At 37.6% G+C, this 20,880-nt stretch overlaps 1 protein-coding gene across 1 annotated transcript in view; it reads left to right on the forward strand.

Annotated features, from left to right (window-relative positions):
- The window catches only part of lamc3 (laminin, gamma 3), a 193,949-nt gene that overhangs the window by 114,560 nt on the left and 58,509 nt on the right, over positions 1-20,880 (forward strand). The window contains 3 exon segments of the mRNA XM_036579937.1: positions 1,465-1,663; positions 7,564-7,667; positions 17,604-17,843. Coding sequence (XP_036435830.1) covers positions 1,465-1,663; positions 7,564-7,667; positions 17,604-17,843 — 543 coding nt within the window.

Raw genomic sequence — 20,880 nt, forward strand, 5'->3', positions numbered from 1 at the left:
AGCTCTGCTCACCACAGAACAGGTTTGATTCTGACTAACAAAAGCTTTACTGATACAGTTTAGGTAATAAGGTCTCAGCTCGGAGGACGCAAAGTCGAGCGGTTGATGTTAGATGGACAGAAAGCCGAAATTAAACCTGTTCTCTGGTGTCTGGAGCTGGAGCTTCCTAGCTAGCTAAGCTAATGCTAGTCGGCTCCTCTTTCCTAGTTAACTTAGCATATCTAAAGATATCCAAACACCCCAGTGCAGGTTCGATTCGACTAACCAGTGCTCTGCTATCACAAGTATAGAGCCAAAATCACAAGTATAGAGCCAAAATCAAACCTCTTCTTTAGTGCTTTAAGCTGTAGCTGCTAGACTAAGCTAATGTAAATGCACAGTGCCTCCCACTGCAGTACAGGCTCGGTTCTAGTGAACCAATGATTAAAAACACCCGTTTAGAGGATAAAGACTCGTATATGAGAGCACAAATCTGAATGACCGGTGTAGAAACGACAGAAAGATGAAAATAGAATTGTTCTGTGGTGCTTTAAACTGTACCGTGTCGGGTGACGCTAATGCTAATCTAGCTAGTTATCCCACCACAGGTAAAACCCACTACAGTACAGGCTGTTTCAGTAACAAAATAAATACCACCCGTTCAGATGATAAAGAAGATGAGAGCACACTAAGAGACTGGAGTTGGAGTGACAGACGGAATCAAATGTGTTTTGCAATGGGTTATGTGTGCATGGCCATTAACCTATTAGCATTTAGCCACTCATTTGCGTTTTTTGGGGGGTATTTCCTGGTTCTGATTTAGTGGTTCAATAAATGGAAACAGAAACCACAACCGGTCTCACAAGTCCGGACCAGCGCGGAACGGCCCACTACGGCCCTGAGAACCATTTGGCCCGACGGTGGAAAAGCTTTTTTTTTTTACTACATGACCCCAACAAGCTGGACTATGTTGTCGAAGCTAATCAAAACCAGTTAGGTTTGAAATGGCAACAAATATACCACCATTCTATGACCCAAATTATCCTAATGCTGTAGCATTTCATTCATATACAAAATAAGTATTCAAATTAAGCTCTCTAAAGTTAGATAATTTGACAAAAACTTTACTCATTCTCTAAAGTGTAACTTTGTGAAACTTCACAACAGTAGGTATTATTTACTTCTTTGTTGGAGGGGCATAGGTCAGGTTCCTCACATTATGTGTGAACAACCTGATTTGATAGTCTTGCTTTTGAATACAGGTACAAATAGTCTTGCTAGCTAAACTGATCCAAAGTCTGGTCCAAAAGCTTTTAAAGATGAGATACTGTGGACTTCACATACAGCCCAGCTGCTGCTTCCACAGATATTACACTATTAATATTTGCCAAATTACATGCCTGTATCAGAAAATTGTCTCCTCCAAACTGAATCCTAATAGGATCTAATGAAGAATATTGTTCTCTATTTTGTCTTGTCTAATAGAAAAGTTTATAGGAAACCAGCTGCTGAGTTACGGGCAGCATCTTTCCTTGTCGTTCACCGCTGAAGCCAGCGAGCTGTTGCCAAGAAGTGTGACTGTGCTTCTGGAAGGATCTGGAATATCAGTCAGTACCAGCCTGTATTCAGAGAAGGACCTGGAGAGTGGGCCTGGCCACACTCTTCATAACACCTTCATTCTCAGGTATGAGTATGTTTGTGTGTCTATGTGCAAAAGTCAGAGACCAGTACTAGGATCCATTGAGAACACACCAGCACACAATAACAAAAGGAACTAGAAAGAACATAAATTGACTAAGAAAACAATGAAATGCTGGATTTGCACAAAGAAACCATGAGCCGAAAAACAAGATCACAAACATAAACCAGGAACACACCACAATACTGGCTAGGGAATAAAAGAAACACAGGGGTATACATACTAACACAGAAGACAAAGAACACCTGAGAGCAATGAGAGGGTGGGGCTAGAAAACATGGAACAGGTGAAGGCTGAAGTCAGGGCAGGACAGGAGAGGAGCTAATGCAACAAAAGCACATGGCTTTAAAAAAACAAAGGCACATGGTAGATGTAAATAAAAGCACATGACAACAAAGCAGATACAGAGTGTTAAAACGCCCTTTACGTTGTGTGATAAATCACCAATACACCAATAGAAATGTTCCAAAGTTGCATAGAATAATTTCTAAAATAAAGTTTCTTTATTGAAACTTACTTTAAAATTTAAGAGGATTTTTCTCTCTGTAAGGTTACCATTTTGGAGATACATGTTTTCTTTGGACAGCGATGATATATTTAAAAGGATATCACGCAGAAGCCTCAACCACTAAATGTATCATTTTTTCAGTATTTTTTCTGTCCACACTTTGCCTTTATTATAGCTTCCTTTGTTCTTGGAAACCTTAATATTTAATGATTAAATAAAATTTAATGATGTTGAGGCCTGGGGTGGTCAGTCTACTGTTCTAAGAACACCCATAGCGTTGAGTTGTCTTCACGCAGCGTAAGGATGAACAGAAACCTCTATAGATTTTTCAGCTTCCAGCCTTTCAGCTTTAAGAACTGTTTATCTGATGGTCACAGTTATGGTGGTATACCAGGTCTTGCACAGTTGTTAGGAGTCCCATTTTCTATTTTTAATACTTTTTTTGAACTTCAGTTTAGAAACTTCCTGCTTTCATTATGCAAGTGAATAATGTTATATCTAGTCTTCTCAGAAATATATCCTGAAAAATTAATAACTTGTACTTAATTGCCAATTTGACTGGAAAGTTAATGAATAAAAGGTGGTCTTCAAATTTTTGTATTGTATTGCCAATATTGTATTTCATTCCAATATGGCTTTGTTTTGCTTTGTTTATGTCAGCAGATGAAACAAATTTAAGGTTCCTCAAAAATGTTTACAGTTGCAAAGGATTTTACATGTTTCCATCATAATGTATGCTGTATGATTTGTGCCTGAATCAAGACTAAAGGATTTGTAACACTGCAATGTATGGTCAATGATGGTCCTAAAGTGGCTCCTCTCCATCAGTGGATGAAGTAGTTTGCGGCTAATGAATTCTGCTGATGGACTAAGAAAAAGTATATGAACCCTTTGGAATTACCTGCATTTTTGTATCTGTTTAAACTAATAATACAAAAAATAATATATTGTTCTTGTCCGTGGTGAAACATTCACAGTGTAGGCTGGAAAAAAGTATGTGAATCCTAACTAATTGGTGTCAGAAGTTAGCAAACATGGAGTTTCAGTGAAAAGAGATTTGAGGTGTGGGTTAGAGTTACTTTGACCTATAAAAACCACTCAAACATTGAGTTTGCTTTTCACAAGAAGCGTCTGCTGATGTAGACCATGCCTTGACAAAAAGAGATCTCAGAAGACCTAAGATCAATTTGATTTGCATAAAACTGGAAAGGGTTACAAAGTAATCTCAAAGAGTTTAAGTATTCATCAGTCTTCCTTTAGTCATACAGTCTGTAAATGGAGATGATTTAGTACTGTCTACTCTCCCTAGAAGTGGGCATGACACCAAGATCACTCCAAAGTCACAACACTGAATGTTCAGTGAACTAGAAAAGAGCCCTGGAGTAACAGCTAAAGGCTTAAAGGAATTACTGGAACTGGTTAACATGAAAAATCATGAAAGAATATGAACGGACATTTGTGTCCATGGCAGGGCACCACAGAGGAAGCTGCTGCTCTCCAAAAAACAAAAACATCACTTCATGCCTGAAGTTTGCAAAGAGCTCCTTGACACTCCAAAACACTACTCAGAGGATGTTTTAGGGACTGATGAAACTAAGGAGAAATTGTTTAGGAAGAACTCACAGCACTACGTTTGGCGTAAAAAGGGCACTGCATATCGACATGAATACATCATCCCAGCAGTGAAGCATGGTGGAGGGAGCATCATGATTTGGGGCTGTTTTGTTGCTTCTTGGCCTGGACTGACTGCCATCATTGAGAGAAGTTTATCAAGGTATCCTACAGGATCATATCAGGGTAGCTGTCCACTGGCACCTGAACTGAAACTGGGCGATACAGTGGGACAATGACCCTAAACAACAAAGTGAACCTACTACAGAATGGCTTTAAAAAATTAATCCACCCTTTGGAGTGACCCAGTCAGAGCCCAGACCTTAACCCAGTAGAGATGCTGTGAAATGACCTCAAGAGAACTGTTCACATCAGACATTCAAAGAAAATAAAGCAAGTCTGTAAAAAAGAAGAGTCCAGTATTCCTCTTGCACGTTGTGAAGGTCTGATCCACAGCTACCAGAAGCACTTGCCTGAGGTTATTGCTGCCAAGGGAGTGTTGACCAGTTATTAAATCCGGGGGTTCACTTACTTTTTACACCAGCACTGTGAATATTTAATTGGTGTGCACAATGAAGACATTAACGATTATGAATGTCTGTGTGTTATTAGATTTAGCACATTGTGTTTGTCTATTTGTGCAAGTTACATGAAGAACAGATCAAATCTTATGACCAATTAATGCAGAAAACTAGGTAATTCCAAAGGGTTCACATACTTTTTTTTGCCAGTGTATATAATAGGTGTGCCTAATAAAATGGCCAATAAGTATGAGGATGTGATGTTTCTGTTACAGTTATATAAAATTACCAAACATTCAGTGGTAATTACAGATGTCTTTTGAAAATTACAGACATTGAAGCTCTAATCTCACAAGAATCTGTTTTTAATGTCCTGAGAGAAGAATATGACCCAGTTTATAGGACGGAACAGGCCATCACTGATTCTTTTTCATGTGCTTTGATTAATTCAATTAACTGAAAAGACTCAAGAACTGCTATCAGTATAATTACGATCCACCATCTAATTGTGGGACACATTAGGCATAATAAGTGTTGCATGGGCTCATAATTGTTCAGCTTGGCTAGTTGCCTGGGGCTTTCAAAAACGCAGCAAATTGCCGCTTTGGGAGAATGGTTTTATTGATGGTTATCACCACAGGAGCTCTAATACACTCACTGACTCTACAGCGAACCTTTTCAATGCTGGAATACATCGTCCAGCAGGTAGTATTGATGTATTTGTCTTGTGTATAAGATGTGTCATATGCAAATATTTGGTCAAATTACACTTTTTTTTTTGTTGATTTTCTAAGGGAAAATAAGTTAACACATCTTCTACAGAAAACATACTTCTGCACATTCTAATACACAATTACTGTTTATTTGCTGAATTTAACTTTGACAAAAATTAAGGCTTGGCCTGTGCTAAAGTTACATGAATATTTTGTTTATATGTACATATAAACATATATACATATGTTTAACTCAGCAAAAAAATAGAAATTGTGCACTAAAATTTGTAGAAAACATGCTGTTGTAATTGTGTTAACTAGTTTTTAACCTAAAAATCAATAAAATGCAATTTGACTGTGGGTGTTCAAATTTTTGCATATAATTGTACATAGTACACTTACTGTGTGTAATACCTTATATATAAGCTGTTGTCAGAAGAAAACCTCGCATCTCCAAAATGGTAACTTTACAGGAGAAGGAAAAACCTTATTTTACTTTTAATGTAAGTCAATGGAACCAGACTTTTTTCCAAGTCATTTTGAGCTGTTTCTTTTAGTCCATTCATCATGAAATTTACACACAATGTAAAGGGCAACAGGCATTTTGAAATTATGTCAAAAACTGAAGAACGATAAATATGGACATACAACGTTTTCTTTTGAGAGCAGCAATGTGTATACTATGTACAGAACTGTGTTAAAATCTTATTTAAGATAATGATATGTAAAGCTATTTGTCTAGGGTGTAGGCATTTAACCAAGATATTAATTACTTAAGAAATATAGATTTTGCATTTATTTTCATGTTTATTTTATATTTTGCTCAGTAAACACATTTATTGGTAAGTTGTAGACAATTTTCTTGTCTCCATTTCTTGTAGTGTATGTATACTTTATAGTATTGTGCAAAAGTCTTAGGCATCTGAGAAAATTATATTTTGAAAAGTATTTATCTGTTCAGATATCAACATTATATACTCAGAAAAGCACTAATATTAGAATTAAAATAAATAACATTAATACAGTAAATACTCTGTTAAAAACAATGTTTTAGCTAAAAATGTAGAAACCTGGTTGGTTTAAAATTCTGAGTTATTGAACTCGATTCACTTTTTCGGTCACTTTTTAAAATTAAAACTTTTTTTTTTTTCTTTACACTGTAGTGATTTTATGTATGTGAATGCGACTGTTTATCCATTTCCAGACCTCTCCAGTATTAATTGTAGTTACCATCCTGGTTTAGCTAAATCAGTTGTGCTGGTGGCCTATAATGTGAATGTTTCTAATAAAGTGGCCAGTGAGTGGAAGCACAAGGTAGGTGTTTCTAATAAAGTGGCCAGTGATTAAAGGAAAAGGTAAGTGTTCCTAATAAAGTGGCCAGCCAGTGAATGGACAATGTAGGTGTTTCTAATGAAATAGCCAGTGAGCGGAACTGTAAGGTCGTATGTGACTTACTTTGCCATAATTCCTTTTTTATAGGAGAAGTTGGTCCAGCCCCTGCTGCCTTATCTTTCCTTACGACTAAATATTGGCAAAAAATAAACCTAGCTAAAATATAAAAGGCTGCCTGATCTTTACAGGACATATCTTCACTAGCTTATCCAGACAGCTTTAAAAAAAGAAGGCTAATTATGAGTTCTAGAGCTGGAATGATCCATGTTTTTGGGAGCAATCTTAGCGTGAACACTGAACGTGTGAGGACAAGTGTATGTGTGGGTTACTTGTTATCAGATATTTCTGTCTGTTTATCAGCGGGGTGTGGACTTCATGAATAAACATGATGAAGCAGTCAGAGTCACGACATCTGTGCACGCGCGAACGCGTGACTGTGTGACTGCATGTGCCATCGACAGGCTCCGGTAATGTTCCCTGACAGATTTAAAAGCTGTGTGTTTTCTGAGGGCGCGTTCTAGCAGCTAATTTTAATCAAGCAGTACGAGCGGGGGATCAGAGTGCAGGAAAGTGAACAGGTGAGAAGAAGAAGTGGAAAGGGGAAGGGAAGTAAAAGAAAGATCAGGAAGGAAGTAAACTTATGTGCACATGATTAGAGCTGAACAATTTGTGGAAAGATTTTTCTTACCAATAATGTGACAGTGATTTAAACTGTGATTACTTTCTATAAATAAAAGTCCAGGCCTGAACAGAATATCCCCCTTTTCTGGTTTGAGGCTTGAACGCTGAGCATACTGTTGTTCTGTTGTGATGTTGGGTTGGCCTTTGCATAGCATATGAGTGCTTGGTTGCTTCTAATTGGTCTAACTCAGTGGTTACCAACCTACTTCTCAAGATCCCCCAGACAGTCCACGTTTTTGCTCCATTTCTGAAAATGTGGTAAATAATAAACAGACCATAATAAAAACAATTCATCTTTCAGCCCTATGCACATGTGCTTTGGTTTACATATTATCGCATGCTGTATTCAATCTCTGTTTACAGCCCTGCTGCACCTAAGCTGTCACACCTGTACACACATCCAACACACACATTCACACATGGCTGACAGGCTGCATTAACCTGAATTTGTGTCCACAGGTTAAGTGAAAAGGAAGTGAATCCAGCTCTGACTCCGTTTGAGTTTCGACGAATGCTCAGCAACCTAACTGCACTCCGCATCAGCAACGCAGGAGGACAAAACTGTGAGTACCCATGTGTTATCGTTTTACTTTCTATGTGGGAGACTCAGGGCCAGATGTACATTATTTGTTCAAAAGTCAGAGACCACCCTTCATTTCAATTTCCTGTCAACATATTTCTTAAGTACAAGTTTTTACATTTTCAGAAAACATATTTGTAAACAGAAAATTACCCAGATGTAGGCCTGTGCCTAGAGCCGGTTAACCAAACAGTTACCAGTAATGGTAAATTTTATTTATTTATTTATTTTCTGTTAAAATTGAAGGATGTAGTGTTATTATTATTTAAGTTAAAGGTGTTGGGTCAGATTTTGGGGGAGTTTTTTTGGACCAAGTCATAAGTCTTTATGCATTAACATGCATAGAGTAGACTCAAAAAGTAGACTCAAAAAGAAAGTACGGCTCAATGTTTAGGTCTCAAATGCTAAATCAGCAAGCTGCCTTTGTTGAGGCACACAATTTAGGACATCCTTAGACCACAATATTAAGTTTCACACATCAGAAAAAAACCACTCCACATCTCTCGAAAAAATTGGGTCTCGGCTCTCATACATCAGACGGAACAAGCCTTTCAGATGGCCACAAACTCTCAGATGGTGAAGTTTGTAACATTCACAATTTTGCTCTTTCTTATTAGATAGATTGCAGTTTGTGGCCAAATAAAAAATCACTGTATACTATAACCACAGTTTTCACTGAATTGTGCTTGTATTATGTTCTTTTATTTGACAAAGTTTAAGCTTCAAATGAGTCTACATCACTGTGCAAGCTCCGACATCCACTTCAGTGTAAGGAGCGATCTCAAAAGATAGATAAAAAACCCCAGCCCAGGTTTGACTGTTTACGCAGTTACCTGAATAAAAGGACTGTTACCAGCAGAGGCCTACACAGAAGCCTCAACAACTAAATATAACATAAAATATTTCAGTATTTAGTGTGTCCACTCTTTACCTTTATTACAGCTTCCATTATTTTCAGGTGAAATTTTTCAAAGGAATCTGTGAGGTTAACTTTTCACACCTCTAAAGTTCAGTCTTAGAAGTTGGTTGCATTTTCTACTGTTCATGATCTGCGTAATCCCAAAAGAGTTCAGACCATGTCTTCAACATGGTTGTAGTATGAGGGAAAACTGATTGAGGGAGGGGGGAGAACTCTGAGAACTTGGGCTGGAGTTCTGGGGAAGTTCTAGACTAGTAGCTAGAGGCCAGATCCTCTGTCATAGCTGTAGTAGGACTGATGTAGGACTGAGGAACAGGGAGGAGATGGGGTGGCAGTGGGGATTGTGAACACTTCGTCACGGGAACGGAAGCAGAGGCTGTGGCATTCGTTTGGAAGAAGGAGGGGTTCCTCCCCCAAACGTCAGTTATAACATAACTACATTAGCTATATTGTGATAAGGGCTCTTGGATGGTCAGTCCATTGTTCTGAGAACACCAGCAGCTTCTTCTTTATGTTTTGCAAATTTTCTTAGCATTAATTTTTTTAATGGCTAGTTTGACTGGAAAATAGGTAAAAGGGTGGTTTTTGGCCTTTGCACAGTACTGTACCTACCTGAGAAGGTGCAGTGCAAAATGTGCCTTAATGTATGTGCAATAGGCACATGTAATACATCTGAAATGGAACATATCAACATATAAAGTACAATACAAATTCAAAACAGAAAGAGTCTTCAAAGAGATCATTCAAAAACTTCAAAAAGTAAAATAATAGCAAGATGTATTGTGAAAAAAACAGAAAAGTCTGTGAAATGTAATGCAAACTGAAATACGTACAGTGATTATGACTTCAAAACAGTCCGCAGGGACACCCAGACGGTTCATATTTTACTCTACCCCATGTGTTGCGGGTTATGTTGAAGTGAAAGTATCGACCGTTTGGGGGTCTCTGAGGACCTGTTTGAGAACCACTGACATAGCATATGTAGGAGTATTCCATAATATTTGATCAATTTGTAATGTAAGTGTGAGTAAAAAGTTTTAAGTTAAAAGAAGATTGGCCAAGAATGCACTGAGGTACAACAAACCATACTTTGGGAGTGTGCAAAATTTCTGAGCGTATTCCTACAAATAAAGACAAATCAAATCACTGTTTTAAGACCACAGCAATGTTAGAATGCATGTTGCATTTGTACTGCAGGTCTGTGCATTTGCAACGCATTGCATGGGCACTGTCATTTGTGTTTGCCTACTTGTGTTGTGTATGTTTCTGGCCTAATCCACATTTTAAGTCAGCTGGATTACTTACTTTTCAAAGTTAAAACAACAAATGATTGTTCACAACATGCACATTCACTTCTACATGCATACAAACTGTCATGTCTTGGCATGGAAGAAAAAAGTTGATTTATATGAATCCCAGTACAGCACTGGGGGTGTCTTATCACCTGAAAGCTCTGAAAAGGCAATAATATGAGAAATTCTACAAAGAACATCCTCCTATTCTTTTGTCTCACTCACTCGAAATGGATTATTAGCCCATTATTATTCATTTGTCAAATGTTCCGCTACAACCTCGGCCGCTTTGTTCAGCGACACGCGCGCTGACAGCCCGAGTTACCGATGCAAGACAACTGCCAGAGAGAGATATGTGCTGCCGCTCGGTGTGTGTGTGTGTGCGCCTCCGAGTGTATGTGTGTGTAGCCAGGGGTTAAATTGGAATTTAGTGAGGTGGGAGAGCTTTCTTTTTTTCAGGGTGGCAACAATGTGGAAATAACATAGTTCAATATGTGTGTTATTATATAGTTCAAAGCTTTGATGTCATGAAAATATGAATAAAACTACTTTAGGCTGTGTTTAAATGATGTAGAAAAATTAGAAAAAAAAAAAATCAGTCTCGCTGTGATGCACTGATTTCCAGCTACCTCACTGCAAGTGTGCATTTTGAGTGCATTTAGCAAAGCCAGGTGACAGAACACATTATAAACACAAGTTAGTTATGAAATTTAATCTGTTCAAATAAAACGGGTTATTACAGAGTTGGTCCTGACCTCCCTGGAGCCCTAAGCAATATTCTGCAAAGGGGTCCTCCTACCTAACCCGTGAGTCATGTAAACCATTTGCAATTGCCCGAAGTCACACCTGACACCCCGTGCTCCCACTACAGTCGTTACTCCATCTGTCGCTCTAGGCAGGCCTTTATAGAACAGAAAGAGGTATGAACATAGTTAAAATGATAGATAATACTAGGCCCAGTATGCCCAGCTAATCAACATTTTGAATTCAGTATTTAATCAATAGTCAGTGTCAATCCATTGCTTTTCATTTTGCATTACTCCAGAGTTAACTAAACCCTTGACTGAGAGACTAGATAATCATTGTCTGGTTTTAAAATGATGTTTGCCTATAAGGAGTGAACCATCACACCTATATATTGTCTGGACTGGCATCCAGAGGTTGATGCTGCAAAGCGTGAGTTACATTTGATGCATGCGCATATGAACCCATTAATGTGCGGTGCAGTTATCTTTTCCAAGCCACATGTTGTAAATGATTGCCCGCTGATGTTTAACAAACGTAATAAATAGTTGAACTTTTTTGTTATTTGCTGGCATCAAACAAGAAGAGAAGAGAGCACAAGTTTACTTGATTGATGTTCCCACATTTCACTCTCATGGTGTTTTTTTTTCTTTTTTCCTGACCAGATGGAGAGTTACGCTTCGTCCTCTCATCAACGTTGTAAACAAAAAACATCTTTGATGCAAGGGGTAGGCAGGGTCCTTGCATAATTTCCAGGGCCCTATGCAAATTGCATGGTGAGCGTATAGGGCTGACAAGCTCTCAGGACCAGGTTAAAACGTAGCTTGGCACAACAGTTTATTTTATAGTCAAAATGCTCTACAATGACTAAAATACTGCAAAAATGTCTCAAAATAAATTCCTTCCATCAAAACATCAACACAAGTGTCCTTACAACAAAAATACTTTATTAGTCACAGCACACTCACCTAAAAACATCAACAAGTGTAAGCATGAAGGTAGAAACTCTGTTTTATCTAAAAAGTAGTAAATAATTGTCATATTGTAAATTGAACATTATTCTTTGGTATATTTGTTTTGTTTTTTGTTTTTAAAAGAAAAACAATTACAACAGAAAAACATTACTTAGCAGAAATAAATCCAATACCACATAATAAGCAAAGATAATATCAGAGATATGCTTAACGCTTAGTTTACCTTGACTGCATTTTTTGGCCACGTGTTTTCATGCACATCACAGCTACTGTCCTCTCTTGCTTATACACAGTTATGGGCATGTGATGGACATTCCATTGCAAACAAGTTAACTTCTGGAGTGACCCCTTTTTATGGATGGTCAACTGCATATGAGTTCAGCTCAGCTGGGAATCAGTTGTGATTAGCATGTTTACATACATACATAATACATTTGTCTGTATTAACTTTAGACTGTTTTGGATTTTGATCTTTGTTGTCCAACATAGAATTTATATTTAGTAACTCGATGTGATGTTTATTAAGAATAGCAATTCTGTAATGGTGTATATAAGCATTTGCAGTTTGAGCTCTAGAAACACACTTTTTAAGGCTGAGACTGAGTGAGGAGTACAATCTTTAGAAAGATGTTTTTTCAAGGGTTCTTTAGTAAAGACAGTGGTTCTATATAGAACCATAAACACTTTCAGAACCATTTACATCATTAAATGGTCATTTGCGTAGTGAAATGTTCTTCAGATTGATGTTGAATGGTTTTATATAGTACCAGAAAGGGTTCCATCAGCAATCAGCAATGTATTATGTGCCTGGGATGCCCTGTTTGTAAAAATGCAGGGTGAAGCAGAGAGCATGTCTGTGTTTAAACTGATCACCTGTCAGTCACCTACACCACATAACTCCGCCACATTTCTGTCTACATAGCTCATAATACAAGGCAAAATCCAGTTACCAACTTGCACTGCCGAAAGACTTAACAACGTGAAGGATAGTAAAACAAGAATGCTTTGGAAGTGCTTTTCAAAGTTGGAATTATTACGTGCGAAGGAGAGAAAGTTGTCCTCTTGGACATGTATGTAATCGTGATACATATAAAGCTGGTTGAATCGCCTTTACATAACAAATCTAGTAGACAAATCTTTATCACTAAGACAGCCAGGTAAAGTAATACTTTGGATGAACCACCTTTACAGAGTGTGAATGTTGTGTGTAATACTAGTGAACTGCATCAAACTCCCAGGCAGTTGAGGATGCTAGATGAGGCTGAATTTGGCTTCTTATTCAAACTTTTTGTTCTGCTGTAGAACTGACATCTGCCTCATTATGAAGACAAACAGGACATTCTTGACTATGTTCAAGCAGTGAATCAGTATGAAGAGAATGTCAAGTGTATACAGACTTTCATAGACTCTATATAGAAGTAACTTATATTACGTAACTTTACAATCCCCCGGACAAAAGAGACAGTGGAGGTTGACGTTTGCTCTGTCTAAATGCTGCTGCTATACAAAGAAGTACTCGAAGAGAACTTGGATAGCTTGATTAGGCAAAAGTCTCCCTGAAAAAGTGAAACATAATGATATGTCATCATAATTTGCCAAGTAGAATAAAACACTTTGCCAGGGAAGAGAGCAGCATTGTAGCCCTCTCTTGACGTTTATATGTTTTAGCTAGGTTCATAAAAGCAAGCACAACTACCATGAGATGAATTAGCTAATATCAATGGTATACAATGTTATTAACAACTTGTGAAATTGTTGTTTTAGCTTTAAAAAGGACCACACACAGTGTGCTCTACTAAGGTGTAGGCTACATCAGATATATTGATCTCCTCTTAAGCAATAGTAGCGTAATGCCATACTTTTATCATCTATATCTATATTATGAAGCAAGGCAATTCCCATACGAAACAGCCTACCTCACTGCTAGAAAGTGAAGTCATGACAATGCTTGGTAGTGTTGCTGGTACTTTGTTATGATGGGTGGAAGCCGGAAGTGGAGCTAAAGAGTATGAAAAAATGTTCCAGTGTTGATGTTGTATTTCATCTGTTTAACCTCTAGAGGCGGGCCGCGGTCCGAGTCCAGACCCAGACGCTGTCCAATGCGGACCTGGGCCTATCACCGAGACAGAGGAGAATTATTTAATTTCGACCGGGTGGTCCTATTTTAATCTTTTCTAGCATTTAGGGTATGGTTTTTGCAGCCTGGGAAACTCACAGACCAATCGCATGCAACCGATGAGCACTGAAACTCGAGTGAGTGGTGCACACGAGACGAGGGACGAGACGAGACATAGCAGTTAGAGAAGAAATTGAGCCAGATTATTTTACATGGCGTTCTCTAAAAAGAGAAATCTAACAATAAATAGTGTTGAAATATTACTGAATTGTACTTTATTTGATTTGACATTCAGTTGTTGACTACATAAGATGTTGATATAACTACTACTTCAGTATACAGTATGTGGCACTGAATCATAGACATTATGATGTTCCGGACCTTTGGTTGAGGAAATTGTCTTTGACTGGACCTTGTTGAATTTTAATTAAAGACCTCTGCTCTAGAGGTTTGAAAATCCTCAATTTTGACTCATCCACCTTTTAAAGGAGACAACACTAAAGGCTTTATTTCACCAAGAAGATATTATGTAACAGAGTTACGTCAATTTCACAAAGAATGTATTAGAAATTATGCACATGTACTTCAAATTATAGTTAGCTTGGCTCTGCTTGTGTTCACAGAAAACAAACAAGAGTTCTGGCCCAATTTATCCCCTGTGTGTAGCCATGGCTAAAAATGAGCATGAACATGTGTGTGTAGGCATAGTTGAAGATAAGCACAAGAAGGTTTGATGGATCCAGCATGGCTAGAGAGTGAATGTGTGGGTGTTATTCCTTTATCATTAGTCAGAGGAGCTTGGGGTACCTGAGAGAGAGAAAGACCCCTTCACCTCCATCGTGTTCCTCCTTCTGCCTGTGCTGATTAATTTATACCTTTTTCATTTATTTATATACTTATCAAAGATTCACTCAGCCAGCACTCTGAGTGTCTGTCCATTTGTGTGTGTAAGAAAGAGAGAGAGAGGATGAGCTAGCTCAGCTACTGTCCACTGTGAAGGCAACTGCTAGTGGACATGTCACAAATGACTCCTCTACCTGAAGGGAATCCAAACATGAGGAGCCAAAACTAAGGTTGCAACAAAAACAGCTACAAAGCACTTTATTAGCCTAAAATGTTGTATATCATATAATCGGCCACTTCATTACAAACACCTCCTTGTGTCTACACTCACTGTCCATTTTGTCAGGTCCACTACAATTACAGACTGTAGTTCATCTGTTTCTCTGTGTACTTTATTAGATCCTTATACCTTGTTCTTCAATGGTCAGGACCCCCACAGGACCACTGCAGAACAGGTATTATTTAGGTGGTGGATCATTCTCAGCACTGCAGTGATACTGATGTGGTAGCATCACTTATATGATAAGTGGAGCCGTTAAAATGCACAGTGAGAGTAGAAACAAGTAGAATCACTACTTAATGAAGTGGCCAGTCGGTGTATTAGTATATTAATATTTAACATATTGTACTGTAACATAATATTGTGTTCGCTAAGACGCTCCTCTTTGTTGAAGGTTCTTGAAGAAATCCTGTGTGCCTGTAAAAAGGTTTCTGAACCTTGAATAGATCCTCATAGAACCTTAATTTCATTAAGAAAACACAACATTTCATAGTGGAACCTTCATTTTTAGAATGCAGTGTCCAGCCTGTGCATCAGTTTCTGGCCTCCTGAAGAAAAAAACGCTCCTCCAGCTTCATCACTGACTATCGAAAGATGTGACCTAGCCTTCCCGCAAGGCAACGCTTTGAAATGGACATGTGCTAAAATTAACCAATTATGGATTCTCCCTATCAGCCCTACTTCCCTCTGGGGTGGATATATGATAGAAGATAAGCGTTTAGCTCGCCCCTGTGTTTTTTAGAAGGCTGTAAATTAAGATTGCTATCCTGCTAGCTCCCCATGCTAGCTTGCATGCCATTAACTTATCTGGACGCCTTAGGCTCTTTCAATTACCTATCTTGTATGTGCTCGCCTTTCTTCATAGTAAGGATCAATACAGAAGTTGGGCCAAAGTCAATTAAACTCAAAATGTCTATCAGTAAACTTGAAAAAGCTCCACTATTTAACCTTTACACTGATGTATGGATGTCTTTGCTTAAAGGAATAGCCCTATATGTCTTGGTGTCATTAATCTTTGTCATTTCCATCGCAAACATGTTTACAGTCTAAGGAAGTGTTTCCAAACCCTTGTCCTGGTGCCTCCTGCACTGCACATTTGAAGATTTTCTCTGCTCTAACACACCAAATTCATCTCATTAGTAAGCTTGTCATAGGGTTAAAATGGGTGGAGATTGGGAAACACTGCTCTGAACTCCAACGATGCAAACAATGAAGTGCACTTTCCTCAAAAAATGCTAATGCTGCTAACAGCAAACTTCTCATTGGCAATATAAGCATGAACAACCCTGAAATGGGAAGATATGGCAGAGTGTGGGTTTACGATTTATCTAGGTCATTTCTTATCACCAAATACAATATCAGTTACAATCCACCAAGTGCTACTCATCATTTACAAGCCAGTAATCACAATCCACCAGTTACAATTTCATTTATAATCCACCAGTTACAATCCACCACATTTCAATATTTACAATTCATTAATTACAATCCACTAACTACAGTCCACCAATTACAATTCAACGTTTACCATTCACCAGTTAAAATCCATCATTTACAGTCTACCATTTACAATTAATAATTCACCAATTGCAATCAACACTTTACAATCCAGCAACGACAATCCACCAGTTGCAGTCCACTAATTGCAATCCACTAATTATAATTCACCAATTATAATTCCACATTTACAATCCACCAATTGCAATCTACCAGTTACAATTCATCTAATTACAGTCCACCATTCAGACATGCCAGAGTGTGGGTTTACAATTGATCTAGGTTTTTTATGTTTCTTTAACAAATACCATACAGTCTCAGAAAAACGGTACAAAACTGTCACTGGGATGGTACCGTCAACTGTACATCTCAGTACCTTTAGTCAGGGAACATCACCATACTGACACTCCAGGCTTTTTATTTTATTGCTCTGTTTTAAAACATTAGGTTATAAAAAGATACAAATACAAACTTTTCCACTAGAAAAAAACATACTCAAGATACACAATTGGACCTCAAAACCACTGTTGTACCTTTGAGGGTTAATCTACATTGTTTGTACCTTGATGAACAAAAAATGTACAGCACAATACCTTTATTTCTAGCAGTTTACTTACATATTTAACCTCTTACCCATATTTGGTTCTTATAACTCAGAATATAACATCAGAAGCTCATAGTAGTTACTGAATCATAGGCTATAAGAATAATAACTGATTTAATAACCCTGCAGTTTAATGAGTGTATCACAAACATATATCCTTTTTCCACACCTCCAAAGTTCAGTCTTAGTAGCTGGTTGCATTTTCTGCTTCTCACAAATCAAGTAATCCTATTATAACATACTACTTCTTTTTCTCACTAACAGCTTCTTGACAGCTGCACATCCTTTCAGACGCATAGCCTTAAGTTCGCTTCTCACAGAGGAAGGATGGAACGAAACACCTGTGGATTTTTTCAGATCTGAAGCAAGAGTGGGAATTTTTTTTTTCAGATTTGCTTGATTTGAGGTCTTTGTAAGATTTTAATTAACTTGACTTTAGCGATAACACATTATGTACAACTTTTGGCAGAATGACAGAAAAATATTACAGTGTGGCAGAAAATGACATGCAGTAACTAATAACACTAAAGGACATTTATTGTTGAAAAAGAAATGAACGACACTACCATTGTAATGGAGAGTGCAGACATTCTTAAACAGAAGTACTAGCATCCATTTAACCATTTTTCATACTTTCATTCTTCTCACAGATACTTCCCAACTGTCAGGAGTAAGCCTGGCCTCTGCTGTTGCAACTGCATACCTCTCCCATGCCCCTAGTGGACCCCTGGCACCATGGGTAGAGGTGTGTGTGTGCCCCCCTGGATTTGCAGGACAGTTTTGTGAACTATGTGCACCAGGCTTTACCAGAGAGACTCCCAACGCCGGACCGTTCTCACCCTGTGTGCCCTGCAACTGTAACCAGCACGGCACCTGCCATCCAGAATCAGGTCAGTAAACTATCATCCAAAAGTTTAGAATAACTGTGCATAATGTTGAAATAGCTATTTTCATCAATATAAAACATACTTTTTTGAGGATAAATGTATAAAATTATTCAAATATGATGCTTGTGCAGCTTCATGTTTCAAATAATTAGTAGAAAAGAATTTTAACATGATTGAAAAAGCTGTATAAAACTGATAATGAAGTTTATAATTTATTTAAATAGTTTAAATAATTTCTTTTTCAGAATTCCTTGTATTTGAAAAGTAGTAATCAAACCATGAGACTAACTTGAAAAAAAACTACCATAAATAAATAATGACAGTATATTGCTCATAATTTAATAACCTGTTCTCAAAAAACATGAAATATTGAATAAATAAAAAAATAAATCTTACAAGACACTCTCAGCAAAAATGGTTTTATGTAGTAACAATAAACGTTCTTTGACTAGAAACAACATCAGAACCCTTTTTGGTCCTACACTCTTTAAAGAAACATATAGATTTATAACCACACAAAGAACCATTCATTGATTGTTCTTTGAGTGATCACAGTTCTATATATAACCATTGCCTTTACTAAAGTGCTTAACTGTTTTTTTTTGTTTTGTTTTTAGATTTAGCTTCTGGTGTCTAGATTACTGTATTTCAATGTAAGTTAAAATAATAGCAATTATTAATATGACAAGTGATTCAACAGATTACCCAGAGAGTAGTAATTACAACCCACCAACTTAAATTCACCATATAAAATTCATCATTTACAATCCAACAATCACAGACCACCAATTACAATTCAACATTTACTATTTATGATATACAACTCATAATTTACAAGCTAGTAATCACAATGTGCAATCCCTGAATCACTACATATACTTATATTTCAATAGTTACAATTCATCAATTACAAACTTACCAAATACGGTCCGCCAATTTTAATTAAACACTTATCATTCACCAATTACAATCCCTCACTTACAGTTTACCAGTTACAATTTATAATTCACCAATTATGATCAATGATTTTGAATCCACAACCAATTACCAATTATCCAATTACAATCCACCAATTATAATTCACCAACTGCAGTCCATGAAATACAATCCACCAATATAATTCACTGATTACAGTTCACCAGTCACAATCCAACAGTTATATTTCGCTAATTACAATTCACTGGTTTCAATCCAGCATATACAACTGTGGTGTTTGTTCCTATTTGGGGAAATAGGACATGCTTGTTTGATTTTATTATTGATGTGGATGCCATCTCAGTGCATCGCCACTGAGTTTTAAAGCCTGCTGTGCTCTCTTTCAGACTGTTAGCTGTATTTACGTGTGTGTGTGGGTGTGTATCCATTCTGCCAGGGACAGGACAGTGTGCTGCCTATTCTCTTCCACTGTCGTTGGCTTTTTATTTCTCCATACGCCCACTCCAATCTCTCAAGTGTCTTGTCTGTCCCTCATAATTTCCACCTACTTTTGCCACTTACTTTGGACTCTTTCTGCTATTCCATCCCCCATCATCCTTCGTTGCTCTGCCGTTAGCCCTCCTTCTTTCTCTTGCTTTTCTCTTCTTTTACCCTGACCCACTTTAGAGGCTGACTGCCTGTACAGAAAAGGCAAAGTTCAATATCACCTCTTTCTTTCTCATTAGCCCTGTTAGCCACCCCTAGCTAATTAATGTTAATACAGACTGTGCCTGTACACGCCTGTGTGTGTGGGTATGTGAGAAATGAGAAATGCCAGTTTATTAGAAACACCAACCTTGTAGCTACATCCATTGGCCACTTTATCTGAAAACACTTTATTACAGATATATATATACATATATATACATATACACACACATGCACCTTTTTCTCATCTGTTCTCTTTCCATTCTCTCTCTCTCTCTCTCTCTCTCTCTCTCTCTTGCTCTCTCTATCCCCATGCGTATACTCCAAGGAGTAATTTTCTGTCTCTCTTAATGTGCTGCAAATTAAAGCTTCATCATTCTCCTTATGAGCGTAATATGTGATTAGTTCGGTACAAGACTTTCACGTTACAAATTAATGTCAGACACGACCCGATGTGCTTTAAGAGCGAAAAAAGATGGCCAGACGAAGAGGGAGGCACTAATTTATTAAGCCGCTTGGGGTAGGAAAGGAGGAGGGGGAGAAAAAGGTCAAGGGAGGTGTGAAAGTAAAGTAAAAACAGGGAATCAAAGACGGAGGACCACGTGGAAAGAACAAAATGAGAGAAAGCATGCAAAAAATCTCTCCATCCCAGGAGAGGAGGAGGAGCCCAGTGCATTTATTTATTCATGAGCCTGTTTAACTTCAAAGCGCGACTGAAAGCCAGTCGCAACAGGCGCCGTTCAGGGCCATTTAGCCGCTTAAACTCTCCTAGTTAGTAAATAAAATTAGGCCTGAAATGAGTCCCTGCTGAAAATGCACTCGCATGCCATTGGCATGTACGTAACGTCATTCTTCATTTCACCTCAGTGCTGCAAAACTGCCTTTAAAACTTATTTCGAAGTCATCCACCTAATTAAGCTTGGCTAGGTCTTTGATAGAAGCTAATCTAAACTAGTTTCTAGTGTCCAACTGGTGGACAAACTGGTTCTTTTGAACCAGACATTTTTAATAAATTGGTCATATCTTGACATTGAAACAAGAAGGAATGGTTAGAAGAGTGGACTCAAACCTGTTGATACCTGTCAATTGAATGTTAATTCATTAAATAACACACTAAGTGATTAAATATGTCATTTAAACAAAAGCAATGACTCAATTTTTGAGGGTTAAACTCAAAATTACAGTATAAAATATTACATTTGGTAAAACTTTATTTTAATGGTCGATTTAGATGCTTTGTAAGTGTTTGCTTTGTATTTAACTGACAATCGACTAAATAAAATTGACATTCAACTTAACTTTTCCATAAATATTCACTCTAATCGGAACCTAATCTATTTGATGATAATTAGAGCCTTTCTAGATCATCCATATAAATCAAGACACTATATTATCTTGTCTCTTTGTAGGCTGTAGC

Source organism: Colossoma macropomum, unplaced genomic scaffold (genome assembly GCF_904425465.1).
Source record: "Colossoma macropomum unplaced genomic scaffold, Colossoma_macropomum, whole genome shotgun sequence".
Classification (NCBI taxonomy): Eukaryota; Metazoa; Chordata; class Actinopteri; order Characiformes; family Serrasalmidae; genus Colossoma; species Colossoma macropomum.